Source organism: Nycticebus coucang, chromosome 10 (assembly GCF_027406575.1).
Source record: "Nycticebus coucang isolate mNycCou1 chromosome 10, mNycCou1.pri, whole genome shotgun sequence".
In the NCBI taxonomy this organism is placed as follows: domain Eukaryota; kingdom Metazoa; phylum Chordata; class Mammalia; order Primates; family Lorisidae; genus Nycticebus; species Nycticebus coucang.
In genome coordinates, this window is record NC_069789.1 from 8,067,984 (window position 1) to 8,086,211 (window position 18,228).

General features: G+C 36.0%; 1 protein-coding gene and 1 non-coding gene across 14 annotated transcripts in view; one reads left to right on the forward strand and one right to left on the reverse strand.

Annotated features, from left to right (window-relative positions):
- Window positions 1-18,228, reverse strand: part of CDC42BPA (CDC42 binding protein kinase alpha) — a 302,007-nt gene that overhangs the window by 138,341 nt on the left and 145,438 nt on the right. For all 13 annotated transcript variants that reach the window (XM_053605565.1, XM_053605564.1, XM_053605558.1 and 10 more), the window contains exons 7-9: window positions 8,446-8,646; window positions 6,216-6,464; window positions 3,652-3,731 (exon numbers count right to left, since the gene is read on the reverse strand). In XM_053605565.1, the coding sequence (XP_053461540.1) occupies window positions 3,652-3,731; window positions 6,216-6,464; window positions 8,446-8,646 (530 nt within the window). The remainder of the gene's footprint in view (window positions 1-3,651; window positions 3,732-6,215; window positions 6,465-8,445; window positions 8,647-18,228) is intronic.
- LOC128597889 (U6 spliceosomal RNA) lies at window positions 10,082-10,184 on the forward strand. Its single transcript, XR_008383443.1, has one exon. It is a non-coding gene; the product is annotated as a U6 spliceosomal RNA (small nuclear RNA).

Genomic DNA, 18,228 nt, shown 5'->3' on the forward strand with positions numbered 1-18,228 from the left:
TCTTTTAATTGGGGCATTCAGACCATTCATGTTGAGTGTTAATACTGATACATGCGACGCTGTTCTGTTCATCATGTGGGATGATAATGTATGGCTCTGCTTTCCCTCTGTGCTACTTTTTTAATAAGAGCTATGGGCTATCACTTTTGGGTGTTTTTACACTGTCTGTTATCTACTGTGCTGTTGCATGTATAATATAGTTTTGAATATTTCCCGTAGGGAGGGTCTAGTAGTTAACAAATTCCCTTCGTGTTTGCTACTCTGGGAAAAGACTATTTCTCCTTCATTTACAAACTCAGTTTTGGCAAGGTACAGGTTGGCAGTTAATTCTCTTTAAGGAGGCTAAAGATAGTACCCCTTTCCTCTCCTTTCCTTTCTGTCTAATAAGGCCATTGGTATCTTCATGGGGATTTCACTGAATCTATAGATTTGCTTTGTGTAATATGGACATTTTAATAATACTGATTCTTCCAATCCATGAGCATGGAATATCTTTCCATTTTTTTCTGTTCTCTTCAACTTCTTTCATCAATGTTTTATGTAATAGTTTTCATTACAGAGATTTTTTTTTTTTTTTGAGACAGAGTCTTGTTCTGTTACCCAGGCTATAGTGCCATAGCCTCGGCCTAGCTCATAGCAACCTCAGACTCCTGGGCTCAAGCTATCCTCCTGCCTCTGCTTCCTGGATAGCTGGGGACCACAGATGCCCGGCTAAGTCTTTCTGTTTCTAGTACAGATGGGGTCTCACTCGTGCTCAAGCTCATGATCCCCCTGCCTTGGCCTCCCAGAGTGCTAGAACAGATGTGAGCCACCACACCTAGACTGATCTTTCTCTTCTTTGGTTAAGTTTATAACTAGGTATTTTATTTTGTTTGTAGCTATTATAAATGGGATTATTTTCCAGGTTTCTTTTTCAAATTGTTTATTGTTGGGATATAGAATTGCTGCTGATATTTGTATGTTGATTTTGTGTCCTAAAACGGTACTGAATTTATTAGTTCTTATAGTTTTTGGGTGGAGTCTTTAGGTTTCTTTCTATATAAGATTATATTGTCTGCAAATAAGAATAATTTGACTTCTTCCTTTCTAATGTGGACGTCCTTTCTTTCTCTTATCTAACCTCTCTAACTAGAATTTCCAGTGCTATGTTGAAAGGAGGGATGAAAATGAGTATCCTGGCTTGGAGCCTGTAGCTCAAGCAGCTAGGGCTCCAGCCACATATACCAGAGCTGGCGGGTTTGAATTCAGCCCGGGACCGCCAAACAACAATGAGGCTTTGTGGCAAGTGGCTATAGTTCCAGCTACTTGGGAGGCTGAGGCAAGACAACTGCTTAAGCCCAAGAGTTGGAGGCTGCTGTGAGCTCTGACACCACAGCACTCTACCTAAGACAGCAGTTTGAGACTCTGTCTCAAAAAGAAAGAAAGAAAGAAAATGAGAATCCTTCTCTTGTTCTACCCCAAATTGTCGTTTTGTTAAAAAAAAAAAAAAGAACCACAAGTTATAAAATGAAGTATGCTACAAGGTTATTGGTAGTTTAAAACAATTTGACCACTTAAGTGACACATTTGTCAATAACAGTACCTATGGTTCTCTCTGCCAGAATTTGAAATTCAAAACTGAGGTCCTTTTTAAAATTCTATATAATTAAAAATTTGAGGTGCTGGGCATTCAGAAGTGAACAAAACAGACAAATCCTTGCCCATAAAGATTTTATATTCCAGTGACAGAAAAAGATATAAACAAAATAATTAAATACTCTGTACACTAGAAAATACAAAGCAGGAAAATGAGAATAAGGTATTGAGGGGAGGAGATAAAAATTTAGATAAAGTGATCTAAGCTGTCATTGTGAAAGTAACTTTAAGAAAAAACAAGTAAAGGTAAGGAGACCAGCCAAGGAATGTCAGAAGGAAGAACATTCCAGGAAGATGGAACAGAAGAACAGATGTCCTGAGACAAGACTATGTCTGGCACGTTCATAGGCAAGAAAGGAGGCCGAGGTGGATGGAGGAGAGTAAGCAAGGGGAAGAGTGCAGAAAATAAACTCAGAAAGATAAAACTGAGCCGGTCATGTAGGGCTTTGTAAGAATTTTAATTTGGAGTTAAGATACAAAGCCACTGGAATTGGGGGATAGGAGGTGTTGGTCCTGTCAGGGGAATGCCATATCTTTTCTGATCTTTTAATATGTTATGAGAAATAAAAGGAATGAAGTCTGAAAAGAAGTCTCAGCTGGAGATATAGATTTAGGAGGTATCAGCAAATATCTGGGAGAACATCAGAGACCATTAGAGGAATCAGGTATACAGACTGAGAAGGAATGGCCAGAAAGATAAGAAGAAAATCAGTCATGCCCGGAAGCTAAGAGAAGAAAGAGTTTTAATAATGTGAAGTTGTGGCAAATGAAGAGACCAGGCAAGTAAGACTTGGACTGAGAAGTGATCATTAGATTTAGCAACTTGGAAGTCAATGGTGACATCGATAAAAACAGTTAGCATAAAGTGATGGGGGCACAAACTCAACTGGAGTGAATTCAAAATAGAATAGTACAAAAAAATGGGCAAAATATAATCAACAGCTGAAGTGATTTTGCTATAATATAGAACAGGGAAATGGTCAGTAACAGGTAAAGGAAGGGAGATCAGAGAGATTTTATATTTTGCTTTAAGATGGGAGAAAGAATTGCATGTTTCTAAGCTGATGGAAATAATATGATGATACAGATGGAAATGGAAAAATTAATGATATAAAAGTGAGCATACTCACTAGGGAACATGAAAGAGGCTGGCCTTAGCTCGGAGCTTCCACAGTTCATCCATGAAAAGAAAAAGTCATATAGGTACAGAAGTTTATAGGTGATAAATGTGATGGGAGCTTGTGGAAGGTGTCTGCTGTTTCCTTCAGTCCTCTCAGTGAAAGAGCAAGAAAAATCAGCTACCAGTGAGGATTACAGAGATTTGAGTAGAAAGAATGAAAAAGTCATCTAGTGGAGTATAACAGTGAGTACACTAGGGTTATACAGCGTATTTACCAGACAGCAAATAAGGGATACTTGAGGTTCATAATCATGACTTTACAGTAAAAACAAGTAAGAATGGTCAGATATTTCTCCTTGGTCACTTTGAACTGCACAGGTCCAGGCAGAGAATTAAATTTTAATAATGAATGTTGACTCAGCAATAGAAGAAAGTAAGAGAAAGCCAAGGAAAGTGAGGTGCCATGCAAGGAGTGATTCTAATCATTCTTGATGGAATTTAATCTGAGAAGTAGGAAAGGTTATAAGTACAAAGAGGGTCAATAAAAGGATGGTAGGATTAATGAGCTGAATGTTCTTGTGCTTGACACCTAGAGAATCTTTATTCAATAGCAAGGGACTTCTAATTCTTACCCCATTTCTAAGGGTTAGAGTCTGAACTTTGTCCCATTCTTTCCCCACCAAAACGAGTTAAGATTTCTTTCCCCACCAAAATGAGTTAAGACCCTGTGTATTCTATTTATCTTGTAACGTCTAACTTTTCCTAGCAATAGGCTCATTCTATTTTTTAAAAAACTATAATTTATAAAGGTTTTCTCATATATTACATCAAAAAAAACCTCAATTCACTTTAATTTGCTTTAAATTGTCCAAACTATGTTAACTTTTCAAACTTACCAGCTACTAGTATATGTAAAACCAACAAATGGCAGATGATGGCCAGAAAATGCAGTATGTGTTGGTGGGGGCATCGTTTCCTAAAGGACAAAAAGACATCTGGTAAGAAAGAGATAAAACCTGTAGGTTTGGCTATAAATATTAACTACTAATAGGAAACATGTAACTTCAATTTAGAAACAATGATAAGTTGGTACAGATGTTTAGTGATATAAACTTTAGACCATGTACACTGCTACTTCAAAATTCTAATAAAATGAAAACAAAGATTATGTGATACTGATATTACATTCATTATTCATGTATTCCATATTTTTAATTTGTCTAGAAACTAAAATTTATCTGTAAATCCTAAATCAATGCTTATGGTGATTTTGCCATCATTCAAAGATATGTGCAGAGCAGAGAAAAATTTGACTCGCCATGTGCTGACATTCCCAGCTGAGGCTGAATGGGAGAGACTCTGTCTTCTTGTTTAAACTTCTACACTACAAACAGATGTCCTTTAGCTTTTAGTGTCAGGCTTTTTATATTTTTCTGCCATTTGCAAGCAATTTCACTTTTTTTAAATGGCTGCCAAGCATAGTACTGCCTAGTGTTTCTAAGTGCAAGAAAGCTGTGATATGATTTTACAGAGAAAATAACACAGTTAGAGAAGCTTCATTCAGGGATGAGTTACAGTGCTGCTGGGGTGAGTTTGATGTTTGTGTATCAAGAATACATGAACAAGATCAGTTCTATAGGATTGTTCTTAAGTTGAGTTGAATTTGTATGTAAGGTAGAACAGGTACATTTACCTACTACCTGTAATAGCTCCCATTCGTAAGTACAAGTCAAACACCAGTCAGATGTTCGTAACTCGGGGACTTACTATAATAGTCCCCCATTCATAAGTACAAGTTACACAGAAGTCTGATGTTTGTAACTGCCCGTATTAACATAGATTATGTATTGATAAGTAGATGAAAATGTAACCAGAGACTCACAGGAACCTAACCCTGTATCTCTCTGGAGCAGGGGTTCAATACGGTGTGAACGGCACCTTTAAAGAGCATGACTACTGCAAATAATTAGGATCAACTGTACTATGTATTTAATTGGGAATAACTCACAATTTCTATTAGTAATAAATATAATTCTACCAATGATAAAATTAGGGAAGTCCACTTAATTCTCGCTTGGGAAGCTCAGAGAAGAAAGTTTAAGAGAAGTTCTTACCTGCCTTGGTTATGGTACCCAACAATGAAAAGTGACATAAAATTAATATAAAATGTTTATTTCAGAATTAAAATCATAGGAAAGTAATTGAATAAAAGTTCAAATTAACAAGGCTTACAAGACAAAAAACATAAAAAATGTATGTTATTTTCCTAAATTTTAATTTAATATAACTTAATGGTGTACAGCAGAGACTGATGCACTATGCTAGCCCATTTTAGCAAGGCTCACAGACTAAGAATAGCTGAATATCTGGCTAGTCCACTTCCCTGTCATTCACCTTCAACAGTGATATAACCTCAGGTTGGTAAGGCTGTGGATTTGGCATTGCAATTCCAAAGTTTGCTATTTTTAGCACCAATACCATTGGGCTTAAAGTACTTAGCACTGGAGTCTGTCTCCTCTGATAATAAAATTGCTGGTTTTTACATCCAGTTCCGTATTACTAGTACTACTGTCTGAACCAAGCTGGTAGTAGGGAAAAGGGTGTGAGATATACATGATTTTAACCAAAGTGTGGCAGTTTTTCTTGAACAAATGTTTCTCTCTTTCCCTTTAGATGATATATCATGTCTGAAATGGTTGTTTTGACAATATCCAGTTCTAGGGTTAGTTTTGGGAAGACATTTGCTAAGCTCTTCACTTTGCAAACATGAAATCCACATTTTTTTTTTTTTTTTATAGAGACAGAGTCTCACTTTATGGCCCTCAGTAGAGTGCCGTGGCGTCACACAGCTCACAGCAACCTCCAACTCCTGGGCTTAAGCGATTCTCTTGCCTCAGCCTCCCGAGTAGCTGGGACTACAGGCGCCCGCCACAACGCCGGCTAGAAATCCACATTTTTAAGTATCTATTAAGGAGTGCCCAACCTGTGGCCTGCAGGGTATATGCATATTTTTTGAGGATTCTTTTACCTATCTATGGTGTCAAATGTCGTAAAAAATATTCACAGACATTTTTTAAGGGGGGAAGTCATCAGCTTTCCCTAGTGTTTGTGTATTTAATGTGTGCCCCAGGACAACTCTTACTGTTCTTCCAATGTGCAGCCGAAAAGAAAAAAGGTTGGACATCCCTAAATTTAACTCATCCTCTTAGGAAACCAAGGGTATAACTTACCTAAGAAGTAAAACTTGGAATTTTATTTTTTGCTCTTAGTCATGAACAATTAAATTCACCTCAGTTAACTCTTAATTTCTTGATTTATGATAGAATAAGCACTGAAAGCCATGATAACTGTGTGATAACTAATAACTATATTATCTTAGCAAAATATTTGCAAACCAAAAAATTACTTTATAACCATAATAAAAAGAAACAGAGAAAAAGAACATCAATGTCATACTTACAGAATTTTTTAAACAATCATCATCCACATCGAAATTCGATGTATCTGTGGGGCTACTAACTTCTGGAATATAAGGTGCTTCACAGTTCCGAATGTTATCCCAATCAATTCCATTGAAAAATGGATGTTTCTTAAAATCTTCTATTCCATTTTGACCAAGTCGATGTTCTCTGCTACAAATGAGCCTTCGAATAAGATCCTTTGCATTTTCAGACACATCAGTCAGTTGGGCCGGAAACTGAAACCTCTCCTAAACAGAGAACAGCAGAAAGAAAATATAATTAGTGTTTAACTTAGTAAATTGGTTGACTTGTTTATTTTCTTCAAAAGGTATTTTCTTTTGACAATGTTTAATAAGTGTATGCTGGTACAAAGTACTGATACTAAATCAACATAGAGAAGAATGAGAAAAGATCATTTTGCTAAAAGAATTTTAATTCCACATATGACTTAATCATAATGCACTACAAAAAGAATAAATGAAATGCTAAAATACTTTAAACTGCTATATTTGATTATAAGTAGTAGAATTTGACTAAATTTTTCAACAGAAGGTCAATGATTGATAATGTTCATAAGTAATATGCTAATGATTCACAGATAATAAACATTTTAAAGGATTTAATATGTATCTGAGACTATTTAAAGTATTTTACTTATTTAATTCAGTTAATCCTCACAATAATAAAAAATTAGTACTAGGTTATACTAATTTTATAGAAGAAGAAATAAAGGCAAAGAGAATTCAAGTAATTTTCTTTTTTTTTTTTTTTTTAGTTTTTGGCCAGGGCCGAGTTTGAACCCACCACCTCTGGTATATGGGGCCAGCGCCCTACTCCTTGAGCCACAGGCACTGCCCAAGAATTCAAGTAATTTTCTAAACTTCACAAAACCAGTAAATGGCAGAAGTGCAACTTGAAATGAAGCTGTCTGATTCTGAAATCAGGGCTGTATAATACTCTATTTCCCCGAAAATACGACCTACTTACAGGAAAGATAAGACATCCCCTGAAAATGACCTAGCGCATCTTTGGGAGCACACCTTAAAATATCACTGTCTTATTTTGGGGGAGACAGGGTACCATGTTTTACTAGTACTGATGATGACTGATTTCTTTCTGAAATGCTGCATGCTACTTACAACCTTCCAGTTATTTTCTAGTCTTTCATTTTTATAACCATTTGAGAAGCACTATGTTTGCAACCAGGTAAAAGGACATAAATTCTGTAAAACTGATTTATATATATTCAAAGCAGGTAATCGTAATTATAGCATCAGAACACATTAAAATAGATTATCATTCCCTTCTGTAAGATATTCCTATTCCTATTCTAGGTTATTGCAACTGCTCACAATCTTGAGACTGACCAATCAAAACCTTTCTTACTATTATCATGAACAATCTATTTCACTTAGTACAAAATGAATTAAAACCTTATAATTTGTTCCTGAGTGGCGCCTGTGGCTCAAAGGAGTAGGGCGCTGGCCCCATATGCCCCAGAGGTGATGGGTTCAAACCCAGCCCTGGCCAAAAACCGCAAACAGACAAAAAAAAAAAAAAACACCTTATAATTTGTTCCTATTGTATATCTGAATTCTTTCCCATGTTTTGTAATCAGAAATAAAATTAGAATAGATATCCTTGTACATACATCCTTCTACTGAAAATTTTATAGGTTAGATTCCTCTAAGTTGCTCACTACAAAGCTCTGACCATTTTTTAAGCTTGTAGATGCACACTTGCAAACTTTTAGATGGAGCGGTTACATCAATTTATATTCCTCTCGATAATGTCTTAGAATGTTCATTTCACTTCATTATTCACAGGACAGAGTATTATTTTTCCTTTAATCTTTGACAATTTGACAGGAAAATGTGTTTCATTCTTACTCTGATTTGCACTTCATTCATTACTATTAAAGCTGAAAATTTTTTTACGTGCATTCTAGTCATGACTATATATACACTGTAATAAGCAATGATATAAATTGCTTATGATCTCAGAGGGACCATTTAATTTCCTACTTATTAACATCTCTAATAGAATACAGGAGATAGTTAAAATTAGTAATTTTATGTATAACATGGATTTGGACTATTCTTGTTATATCCTGTTAGCACAGATATGTGACCATTCATTATTTTCAGAGTAATATTTTTCCTCTTTAAATATCATATTACTTTACTGTTCTTTGCCACATTAACTGGGAAAAAAGTAAAATACACTAACTTTGTGATTCATGATTTTTCCGTATGTCTCCACCAGAGATTCTGCATAAAATGGTGTTTCTCCATAAAGCATCTCATACATACAGACCCCCAAAGACCACCAGTCACACTCAGGTCCGTATCTGCCTTTTCCATCTTCCATGGCTTGAAGGATTTCAGGAGAGATATAATCGGGGGTCCCAACAGCTACTGAGGACTGAACCTAAAGAAGTTTACATTTTTATTAGTCTACTGTAGTATGTTAAAAATAAATAATAAATTAAAAACATTTACTTAAGATACACAATAACATTATTTCATAAGTACATCTTTATCATTTTCTGAATTTAGCTTCTTATATATGTAAGTTTTATAAAATCTCCACATTACTGATTTTCTAGATTATATAACACTACAGAACCTTTATTATAGCTACTTTTTATTAAATAACTACGTTTAGGGGAACGATATGAATTAAACCATGGCAGCCATTAACAATAAACTGAATATTTAATTTGTTAATATTTAAATGTACAACCCGTACGTATTAAAAAAATAAAAGCTGTAAAAATTTTACAATTAGATGAAGAGGACGACTCCTGAAACTTAGCCTATACTTACGAAAATCCCTAAGATTACATTAAGGCTCCTTAATGGAAATCAAAGAAAATAATTGTCAACAACATATAGCAAACTACTTATTAATAAAAAAAATTATCTGAGAAAAGGTATAACCTTCGAAACATAATGTCCCAATAGAGAAAAAAAAAATTGAGCATATTATTATGGCAGGTTATATGTAAATTATAAGATAGGTAACTAAAAAATTCCTGAGTACATATGTTGTAAGATACTCTGAAGTAAAAGAATATTGGCCCTTTATATGTTTTTAAAGAACATAATTTAAAAATGAATATTTCTGGCCAGGTGTGGTAGCTCACACCCATAATGCTAGCACTCTGAGAGGCCCACACGAGAGATCTCAAGCTCAGGAGTTCAACCCTGTCTCTACTAAAAATAAAAAAATTAACTGGGCATTATAGCAGGAGCCTGTAGTCCCAGCTATTGAAAAGCTGGGGCAGGAAGATGGCTTGAACCCAGGAGTTTGAGGTTGGTGTGAGCTAGGCTGGTGCCACGGCACTCTAGCCTGGGCAACAGAGTAAGACCCTAGTCTCAAAAAAAAAAAAAAACCAAAAGAACATTCTCGAGGTAAAATAATGGTTAATGGTCTGGATTTTCTATACTAAATTATCAGTTCTTAATAAGAGATTAACTAAAAGAACTCTTCCATTATCAACTCTTAAAACAACTGTTTATATATATACATAATTTTTTTTAAAAATAAATGTTTAGGGGCCAGTAATCAAGAAATGATTGAGAACCACAATGAGAAAGAAGCAATAGTGATTGAGAGGGTTTGGTAATTTGTTGGTTCTCATTTTCTAGGTACTTGGATTTTAATGTAAACAAAGAAACAAAAGGGAAGACTTTTCATACATAAGGTGGGAAGTTTGAAGAGAAAGGACACCTTACATACATTCCCTTATAGTGTAACAAGTGTGCACTGTAAGAGAAATGGGGAATTATCTCTCCCACACAACAGAGAAAGACAACAAGAAATTTTATCTATCTTGACTTGTAGCTGATGTGTGGAAAAAATTTTCTCAGAGCACATATACTAAAATTGGAACAATACACAAAAGATTAGCATGGCCCCTGTGCAAAGCTGACACACAAATTTGTGAAGCATTCCATATTTAAAAAAAAAAGAAAAAATTTCTCCTGCAGAAATTGTAACTTCAGTTCATATGGTTCCAACATCTGTGAATCTAATTCACACGGCCTCTGTATACAGTCTCAAAGTTTTCAGCCAAGAAACTGGCACAAATAGTGACAGAAGGTTGGTTGCCTCTAGGAAGCAAAACAATCCAAAACTACTCTGGCAGACACATGGACAAATCTGGCCAGATAACAATTCTCATACATAAAGTCTCATTGAACATGAGCTCATAATCCAATAATATAAACCCAATGAGGAAATCATGAATAACAGTCAAAAATCCCAACAAATAATACAATTAGATCCCAAACAATGATCAGATCCACTCTGTGAAATAAGTTAGTTTAAAATTATTAAACACCTAAACAAATCAAAAACAAAAGAAAAGAAAATGATAACCAAAAAAAAACAAATAGAAGTCCTAGAAATGAAAGTAGTCATTGAAAATAAATGGAGTAAACAGGTAAACAGTAGATTAAATACAGTTGAAGAGAGTAACAAATCTGAAGAACTGAAGAAACTAACCAGCATGCTGGACAAACAGATTAAAAAATGTAAAATGTGGGAAAAAAAACAAGACACATCAAATACTAGAATAAGCAGGTTCGACATAGTAGGATACAAGAGAATGAGAGAAACGAGGGAATAGCATATGGCAATATTAAAAGAGACAGAACTTAAAATTTTTCAAGAATGATATAAGACTTCAATCCGTGGAAGGAGGAAGGGTGTTAAGTACTGCGAAGATAAATAAAACCAGAGCCACATCTCTCCACACTGGAATTAAACTATAGAGTGCTAAAGTTGAAGAGATTTTTAAAACTTTAAAGAATAAAGAGAGATTATATACCAAAGAATGACAATTAGACTGATAATTAGCTGAATTATGAATATTAATAATGTCAGTTAACAGAAAATGATGTGATGAGACAAAATAGTTGCACATAATATTATCCACCTACCTAAATTATGACACAGGAATGAAAGATTTTCACACAAGCCTGAGTGAACTATCACTTACAGATCCTTTCTGGTAAAAGGAAGTACTAAAGAGTATACTTCAGAAAACAAAAATATTAACGCAGATGGAAGAATGGGATACTAGATGCAATCATAAATATAGTATAAAGTGTAACATACATTTAAATGGTTTTGAATGCAAACACTTAATATAGGGTTGAAAAACAAATAGGTACTCCATAAACACATACACCTATAAATTGTCAATTTACAATTTAAAAATACAAAGAAATCTATCTACTTTAATTCCCTAAAAACAGAACAAAACAAAAATAAGTTGGAACTAAAACACTGAAAAATAACATGTTACTGAGGGTGTGATGTGTCCTAAGTTTCTTGGGGTTTTGTATATTAATTATTTTTTTGAGACAGGGTCTCACTCTCTTGCCTGAGCTAGAGTGCAGTGGTGTCATCATAGCTCAATGCAACCTCAAACTCCTAGCTCAAGCAATTCTCCTGCCTCAGCCTCCTGAGTAGTTGGAACTACTACATTAACACAATACCACGCCTAGCTAGTTTTTCTATATTTTAAAGAGACAGGGTCTTGAACTCCTAAACTCAATCAGTCTTCCTGCCTCAGCTCTCAAAGTGGTAGGATTACATGTATGAACCAATGCTCCTGGTGTTAATTATTATTTTTAATGGTGGTAAAATACACATAAAATTTACAATCTCAACAATTAAGTGTGCAGTTCAATGGCATAAGTACATTCATACTGTTGTGTAGCCGACGACCACCATCCATCTCTAAAACTTTTTCATCTTGCAAAATTTAAACTTAACTACTCTAGGTACCTAAAATAAGTGAATCAACCAGTCCATTTGTCACTGGTTTATTTCACTCAGGTTAATGTCCTACAACTTGATCCATATTGTAACATGTGTCAGAACTTCCTTCCTTTTTAAGGTGACTGATATCCACTGTTTATATAAACTACATTTTCTTTGTCCATTCATCTGTCAGGATACTTGGGTGACCTTCATCTTTTGCTATTGTTAGTAATGGTACTGTGAACGTGGGTGTACAAATATTATCTTTTGAGTATATACCCAAAGGAAGAATTTACTGAATCACATGGTAACTCTATTTTTAAGTTTTTGAGGAGATAGCCATACTATTTTCCATAATGGCTACCCATTTTTACATTCCCACCAAAAGTACCCAAGGACCCCAATTTCTTTATGTCCTCGTGAACACTTGCTATTTTATATGCTTTGATCATAGTCCTCCTACTGGGTGTGAGGTGGTATATCACTGTGGATTTCATTTGTATTTCTCTAATGATTAGTGGTTCATGTGCTAACTGGCCATTCATGTATCTTTTCTGGAGAAATGTCTATTTGTAAGTTCCTTGTCCAATTTATAATGGCGTTCCCTGTTTTTTTGTTGTTGAGTTATAGGAGTTCTTCATATATTTTGGACAGTAACCTGTTAAAGTAATTTGCAAATATTTTCTCCCATTTCATATGCTGCCTTTTCACTCTACTGATTGTGTCCACTGATGCACAGACGTTTTTAACAGAGACATAATCCAATTGATCTATATTTTCTTTTGTTGCCTTGGATTTTATGTCGTGCCCTGGAAAATACTGCCAAATCCAATGTCATAAGCTTTCCTTTATATTTTCTTCCAAGAGTTTTGGTTCTTGCACGTAGGTTTAAGGTCCATTTTGAGTTATTATTTTAATATCATGCGCAGTAATCACAGTTTCCTTTGGTTTTTGTTTGTTTGTGAGACAAGATCTCACTCTGTCATCCAGCGTAGAGTAGCACTGTATTAGCTTGCTGCAGCCTCTAACTCCCAGGCTCAAGTAATCCTCCCATCTCAGCCTCCTGACCAGCTGGAACTACAGCTACCAGGCCTGGCCAAGTTTCTTGTTTTCAATGAATGTGGTAGAAGAACTTAGTAATTGTAGGTTTTAGGTAAATTATGTTAAAAAAATAAAAAATAAACATTAACATATTTAAAATATAATATATAACTACTAAAGAAATAAAAAGAAAAAACTAAATTTGATCAAACCAATACAATGCAAGAAAAAAGCAAGCATGCAAACGAATAAGCAAAAACAATAATAAACAGCAAAAAATAAGATACCATAAATAAATACAAACACATTAATGATAAAAATCCATAAATGGATTTAAATTCACTAATTAAAAGAGAAAGATGTTACATTAGACAACAAAACCAAAACGAACAAATGTAAAAAAACACCAGCAGTAAACTGTTTAAAAGAGATGCAACTAAAACATAAGAACCTAGAAAGGGCGAAAAGTAAAGGGATGGAAATGATATACCAGGTATATGAAAAGCAAAAGGAACTTAAGATATCTAGAGAAACATCAATGGATAGAACCTGAGACCAAAGTCACTATAAAATTTCCAAAACGTTAATATAATTTTATGAGAAAATATGCTGGAAGAAATAGTAATTCTGAATAACATATACCTAACAACAGAGCTATAAAAGAGCTGTGCAAAACAATGATTAGAAAAAAAAACATTAACAAATCTACCATAATAAAATTGAAAAGATGAATAGATGAGAGAAATAAAACTCATAATACAAAAATTTGAAGGATAATTAATAATTTTAATCTTATAAAGATATATGGAAGCCTACACAAAGTTAGAGAAAATATATTCTTTTCAAACACAAAACACATAAAAATTGACCTCTTAAAAATTCACAAAGCCAATTTCAACAAATGCCAAAAACTGCTATCAAGTAGAGCCATTCTCCAAAAAAACAAAACTAGAATTAACCAAATACATTAATATAATGATGTGAATATTAAAAGGCACAGCTATAAATAGCTAATGGTCAACAGAAGAATTCTAAGTGAAGTTGCAATATATGTAGAATTGAACAAGGGTAAAACGCTTTGTCTCAAAACTTACAAAGGAAAAGAGAAGCACAAATAAACATTAAGAATGAAAAAGGGGGCTCAGTGCCCATAGCACAGTGGTTACAGTGCCAGCCACATGCACTGAAGCTGGCGGGTTCAAGCCCAGCTCGGGACAGCTAAGCAACAATGACAATTACAACAACAACAACAACCAAAAATAGACACCTGTAATCCCAGCTACTCGAGAGACTGAGGCAAGAGAATCACTTAAGCCCAAGAGTTAGAGGTTGCTGCGAGCTCTGACAGCATGGCACTCTACTGAGGGTGACAAAGTGAGATTGTGAGATTCTGTCTCCAAAAAAAAAAAAAAAAAAAAAAAAATGAAAAAGGGGGAAAAATACACATGTAACAGACTTTAAAACTAGGAATAAGGAAGTCTGAATAACTTCCCAGCAATAAAATTGAAAACTCAGAGAAAATGGCCTATTTTCATAGAAAAAACTATAATTTAAGAAAACTGACTCAGGAAGAAATAGAAACCCAACAGAACTATAACCATTAAAACATTTCAATCATTAACATAAAATCTATCTGCCAAACAAAATAAAACTGAAAACAAAACCTCTCCAAAGCTAATGTAATTTAAAGGTAAATTCTACTCATCATATATAAAACAGATAACAATTGTATTATATTCACTATTCTAAACCCATAATGAGTAAGGGAGAGTAATTTCTATTCTTTTAATTTGCTGAGGTTAGACTGTGTCCTAAGATTTGTTCAGTTTTGGAGGACGATCCGTGGGCTGATGAGAAGAATATACATTCAGTTTTTATTAGGATAAAATGTTCTGTAGAGGTCTGTTAAGTCCATTTGTTCCAGGGTCAGGTTTAAGTCTACTATTTCTTTGTTTCATTTCTTCTTGGAGGATCTATACAAAACTGTCAAAGCGGTGTTAAAAATCTCCAACTATTATAGTGCAGGAAGATATCAAGTGGTTCATCTCCATTAGGGTTTGCTTTATAAATTAAGGAGCATTTTGGTAGGGTGCATAAATGTTAATTATCAAAATCTCTTCACATGATTGCAAGAGGGACTCTACCTAACAATTGCAATCAGTGTAACTGGCTTACTGTACCCTCAATGAATTCCCAACAATGAAAAAAAAAAAAAATCTCTTCATGTGGGTGTTTCCCTTGACAAATATGTAGTGACCATCCTTATCTTTATCTTTTTTGGTTTAAAGCCAATTGTATCTGCAAATAAAATCGCAACCCCTCCTTTTTTCTGGTTTCCATTTGTGTGTATTATATATGTCCATCCCTTCACCTTCAGTCGATTTTTATCCTTTAAGGTAAGATGAGATTCTTGTATGCAGCAGATATCTGGTCTGAGTTTGTGTATCCAGTAAACCAACCTGTGCCTCTTCAGAGGACATTATAAACCATTTACATTAATTGAGAGAATTGATAAGCTTGGTAGTGTTTTGGGTGTCACGTTGTTCGAATGTCTAGTGGACATTTTTAATCCTTTCACCACTGTGGAAGTTGGGTTTTGTTCCAAAATTTCTGAGTGAGCTTACTTTGGTGGTAGAACATTGTGCTGGTCATTGTGGAGGCTGGGTCTGAGAATATCCTGGAGAGGTGCATTAGTTATGGCAAATTTCTTCAACATGTGTATGTCATTAAAGTATTTGATTTTTCCATCACAAATGAAATTCAGTTTAGCTGGATAAAGGATCCTAAGCTGAAAGTTGTTCTGTTTTAGGATATTGAAGGTCAATGAACATCCTTTTCTGGCTTGAAATGTTTCAGCTGAGAGATCTGCAGTCATTCTATTATTTCTCACTTTGTAGGTGATGCTTTTCTTAGGTCAGAGGTCTTGCAGAATTTTCTCCTTCATCTTAACTTTGGCAAAGTTAATCACAATTTGTCTAGGAGATGCTTTATTTGGACTGAGTCTTGCTGGGTTCTGAAACTGTCTACTATCTGAAGTTCTGTATCTCTTGCAATACTTGGGAAATTCTCCTCGATAATACCTTGGAGTAGAGCATCTGTACCTTTAGGACCATCCTGTTCTCCTTCAGGAATTCCTGTAAGACAAATGTTTGATCTTTTGGAGTGATCCCACAACTCTCTCAGGGAATGATCAGTTTTTACTCTCCATTTGTCTGACTCTTTGAGTGTTTGGGAACATTCAAAAGCTTTGTCTTCAGTTTCAGAGATCCTTCCTTCTGCCTGGTCAACTCTATTACTGAGGGATTCTACCGTATTTTGGAGCTCCTCAAATAACTTTCATTTCCTTGTGCTCTGCTATCTCTTTTCTCATTATGTCCATATCTTTGGTGACTTTATCTTTGAATTCATTAATTTCTTGAGACAACTTTAGGACTACTCTTTGAATTTCAATTTCTAACTTTTCTTCCATTCTATTCATCTTATTTGCCATCCATATTCCAAATTTGATTTTTGACATTTCAAATCATGCATGTGTCTGTGTGTGGCATCTTCAGTTGTGTCTCCTTTGTCATTCCTCTGGTTATTCATGTTGCCAGAGTTCTTCTGTTGGTTCTGCACCATTTTTATTTTCCACTGTTTATTTATTAGAACTGGTAGGGTGAGATTGAATTGGGGTTCCCAGATAGTAGAGATAATCAGCCCCTTGCCAAAGTGCTAAGCTTTGTAATTATGGCTTATCCCCTACAACCTTAAAAAGACCCCTTTCAGAGTTTTGGTCGGAGGCTCTGAGGACCTACTTGGTGAGATAGCATAAGCTAGATCTGTTTTGATATCAGCCAACCTCTATCCTATCCTAAAAAGCCATGGTATTAGGTTTAAATCTCAGCTATGTAGAGATACAGAGAGCTGCAACACCCCACCCCCACCCTTCAGTCTTTTTCCTCTATATAACTTCAAAGGTCAACCTCAGAGTGTCCCAGGGTAGACAGCTCCAGACACAAGTTCCAATCAAAGTGTCTTAGGCAGTACAAACCCTGCTCAACAGAAAGGGATCCAAGGGCCTCCAACAGCACAACTGGAGCCAGAGGTTCAGGCCCTGCCTGCCAGACTCAGTCTACACTGGTGTCCGCTTCTCTGCTTATAGGCCCAATTGGAGCTGGGGACCACGCCCCGCCCACGGTTCTCAGTCAACACCCAGCAAGCTTCTGCTCACCAGCCCAGCTGGAGTCAAGGGACCACACCCACACCCAGAGGCTTGGCAGCTCTGTTGGAGTCAGGGAACTACTCCCTTGCCATCAGGTCTCGGTCCATACCTAGCAAGCTTCTGCTTACCTGACCAACCCTGCCAAACTCAGTCCACACCACTCAGTCTCCCACTTGTGGGCACCGTCAGAACTGGGGATTCTGCACCCCTTCTTGCTGCCAGACACAGCCCTAACCGAGGGTCAACACCACCACTGGCTGGACAAAGTCACAACCAGGGGACTGCTCAACCTCCTGCCGAGTGTCCCTTTCTTCCCATGCCCTCTTTCTTCCCCAGTAGTCACAGATTCTGTCCAGATGTCCAGCAGTCCACACTATGCCCAGATCTTTCAGGAAAAGAACAAACACTCTGCACTCTGCAAGGGGCAGAACTTCAGACCACTATGCGAGGGCAGGGGGAAGGGTGGACTGGGAGTTTGGAATTGTGGGGGAAACTATTTGTTCAACTTTATGCTTGGCAGGGTGGTATATGGGTTCATAAGTGGGACCTCCCTGGAGAAAGAGACCCAGTGTTTAGTTGCTCTCTCCAGTGAGGTAAAATGAGAGGTCTTTTGTTCCCTGCTTACTTGCAGAAAGCCCACAAAGGGCCTCCTGCTTGGGAAGGGGTCTCCCATCCTCTAGTCAATACGCTTTATACCTGTAATTTGTTTTCTAGTATGCTCTTCCTTGGAGTCGTAGCTTGCCAAACTTCTTTCTTGGCTCAGCTCCCCACCTTTGACTTCATAGAATCTGATTCTGTCCAGTTTTTCTCCCACTGGTCAGGAGCTTCTGCTGAGGGTTGCTATTAGTCAGCCATCTTCCCAGAATTCACAAAAGACCTTTCTTTTTTTTTTTTCTTGAGACAGTTTCACTCTGTTGCCCTGAGTAGAGTGCCATGGCATCATAGTTCACAACAACCTCAAACTCTAGGGCTCAAGCTATCCTCTTTCC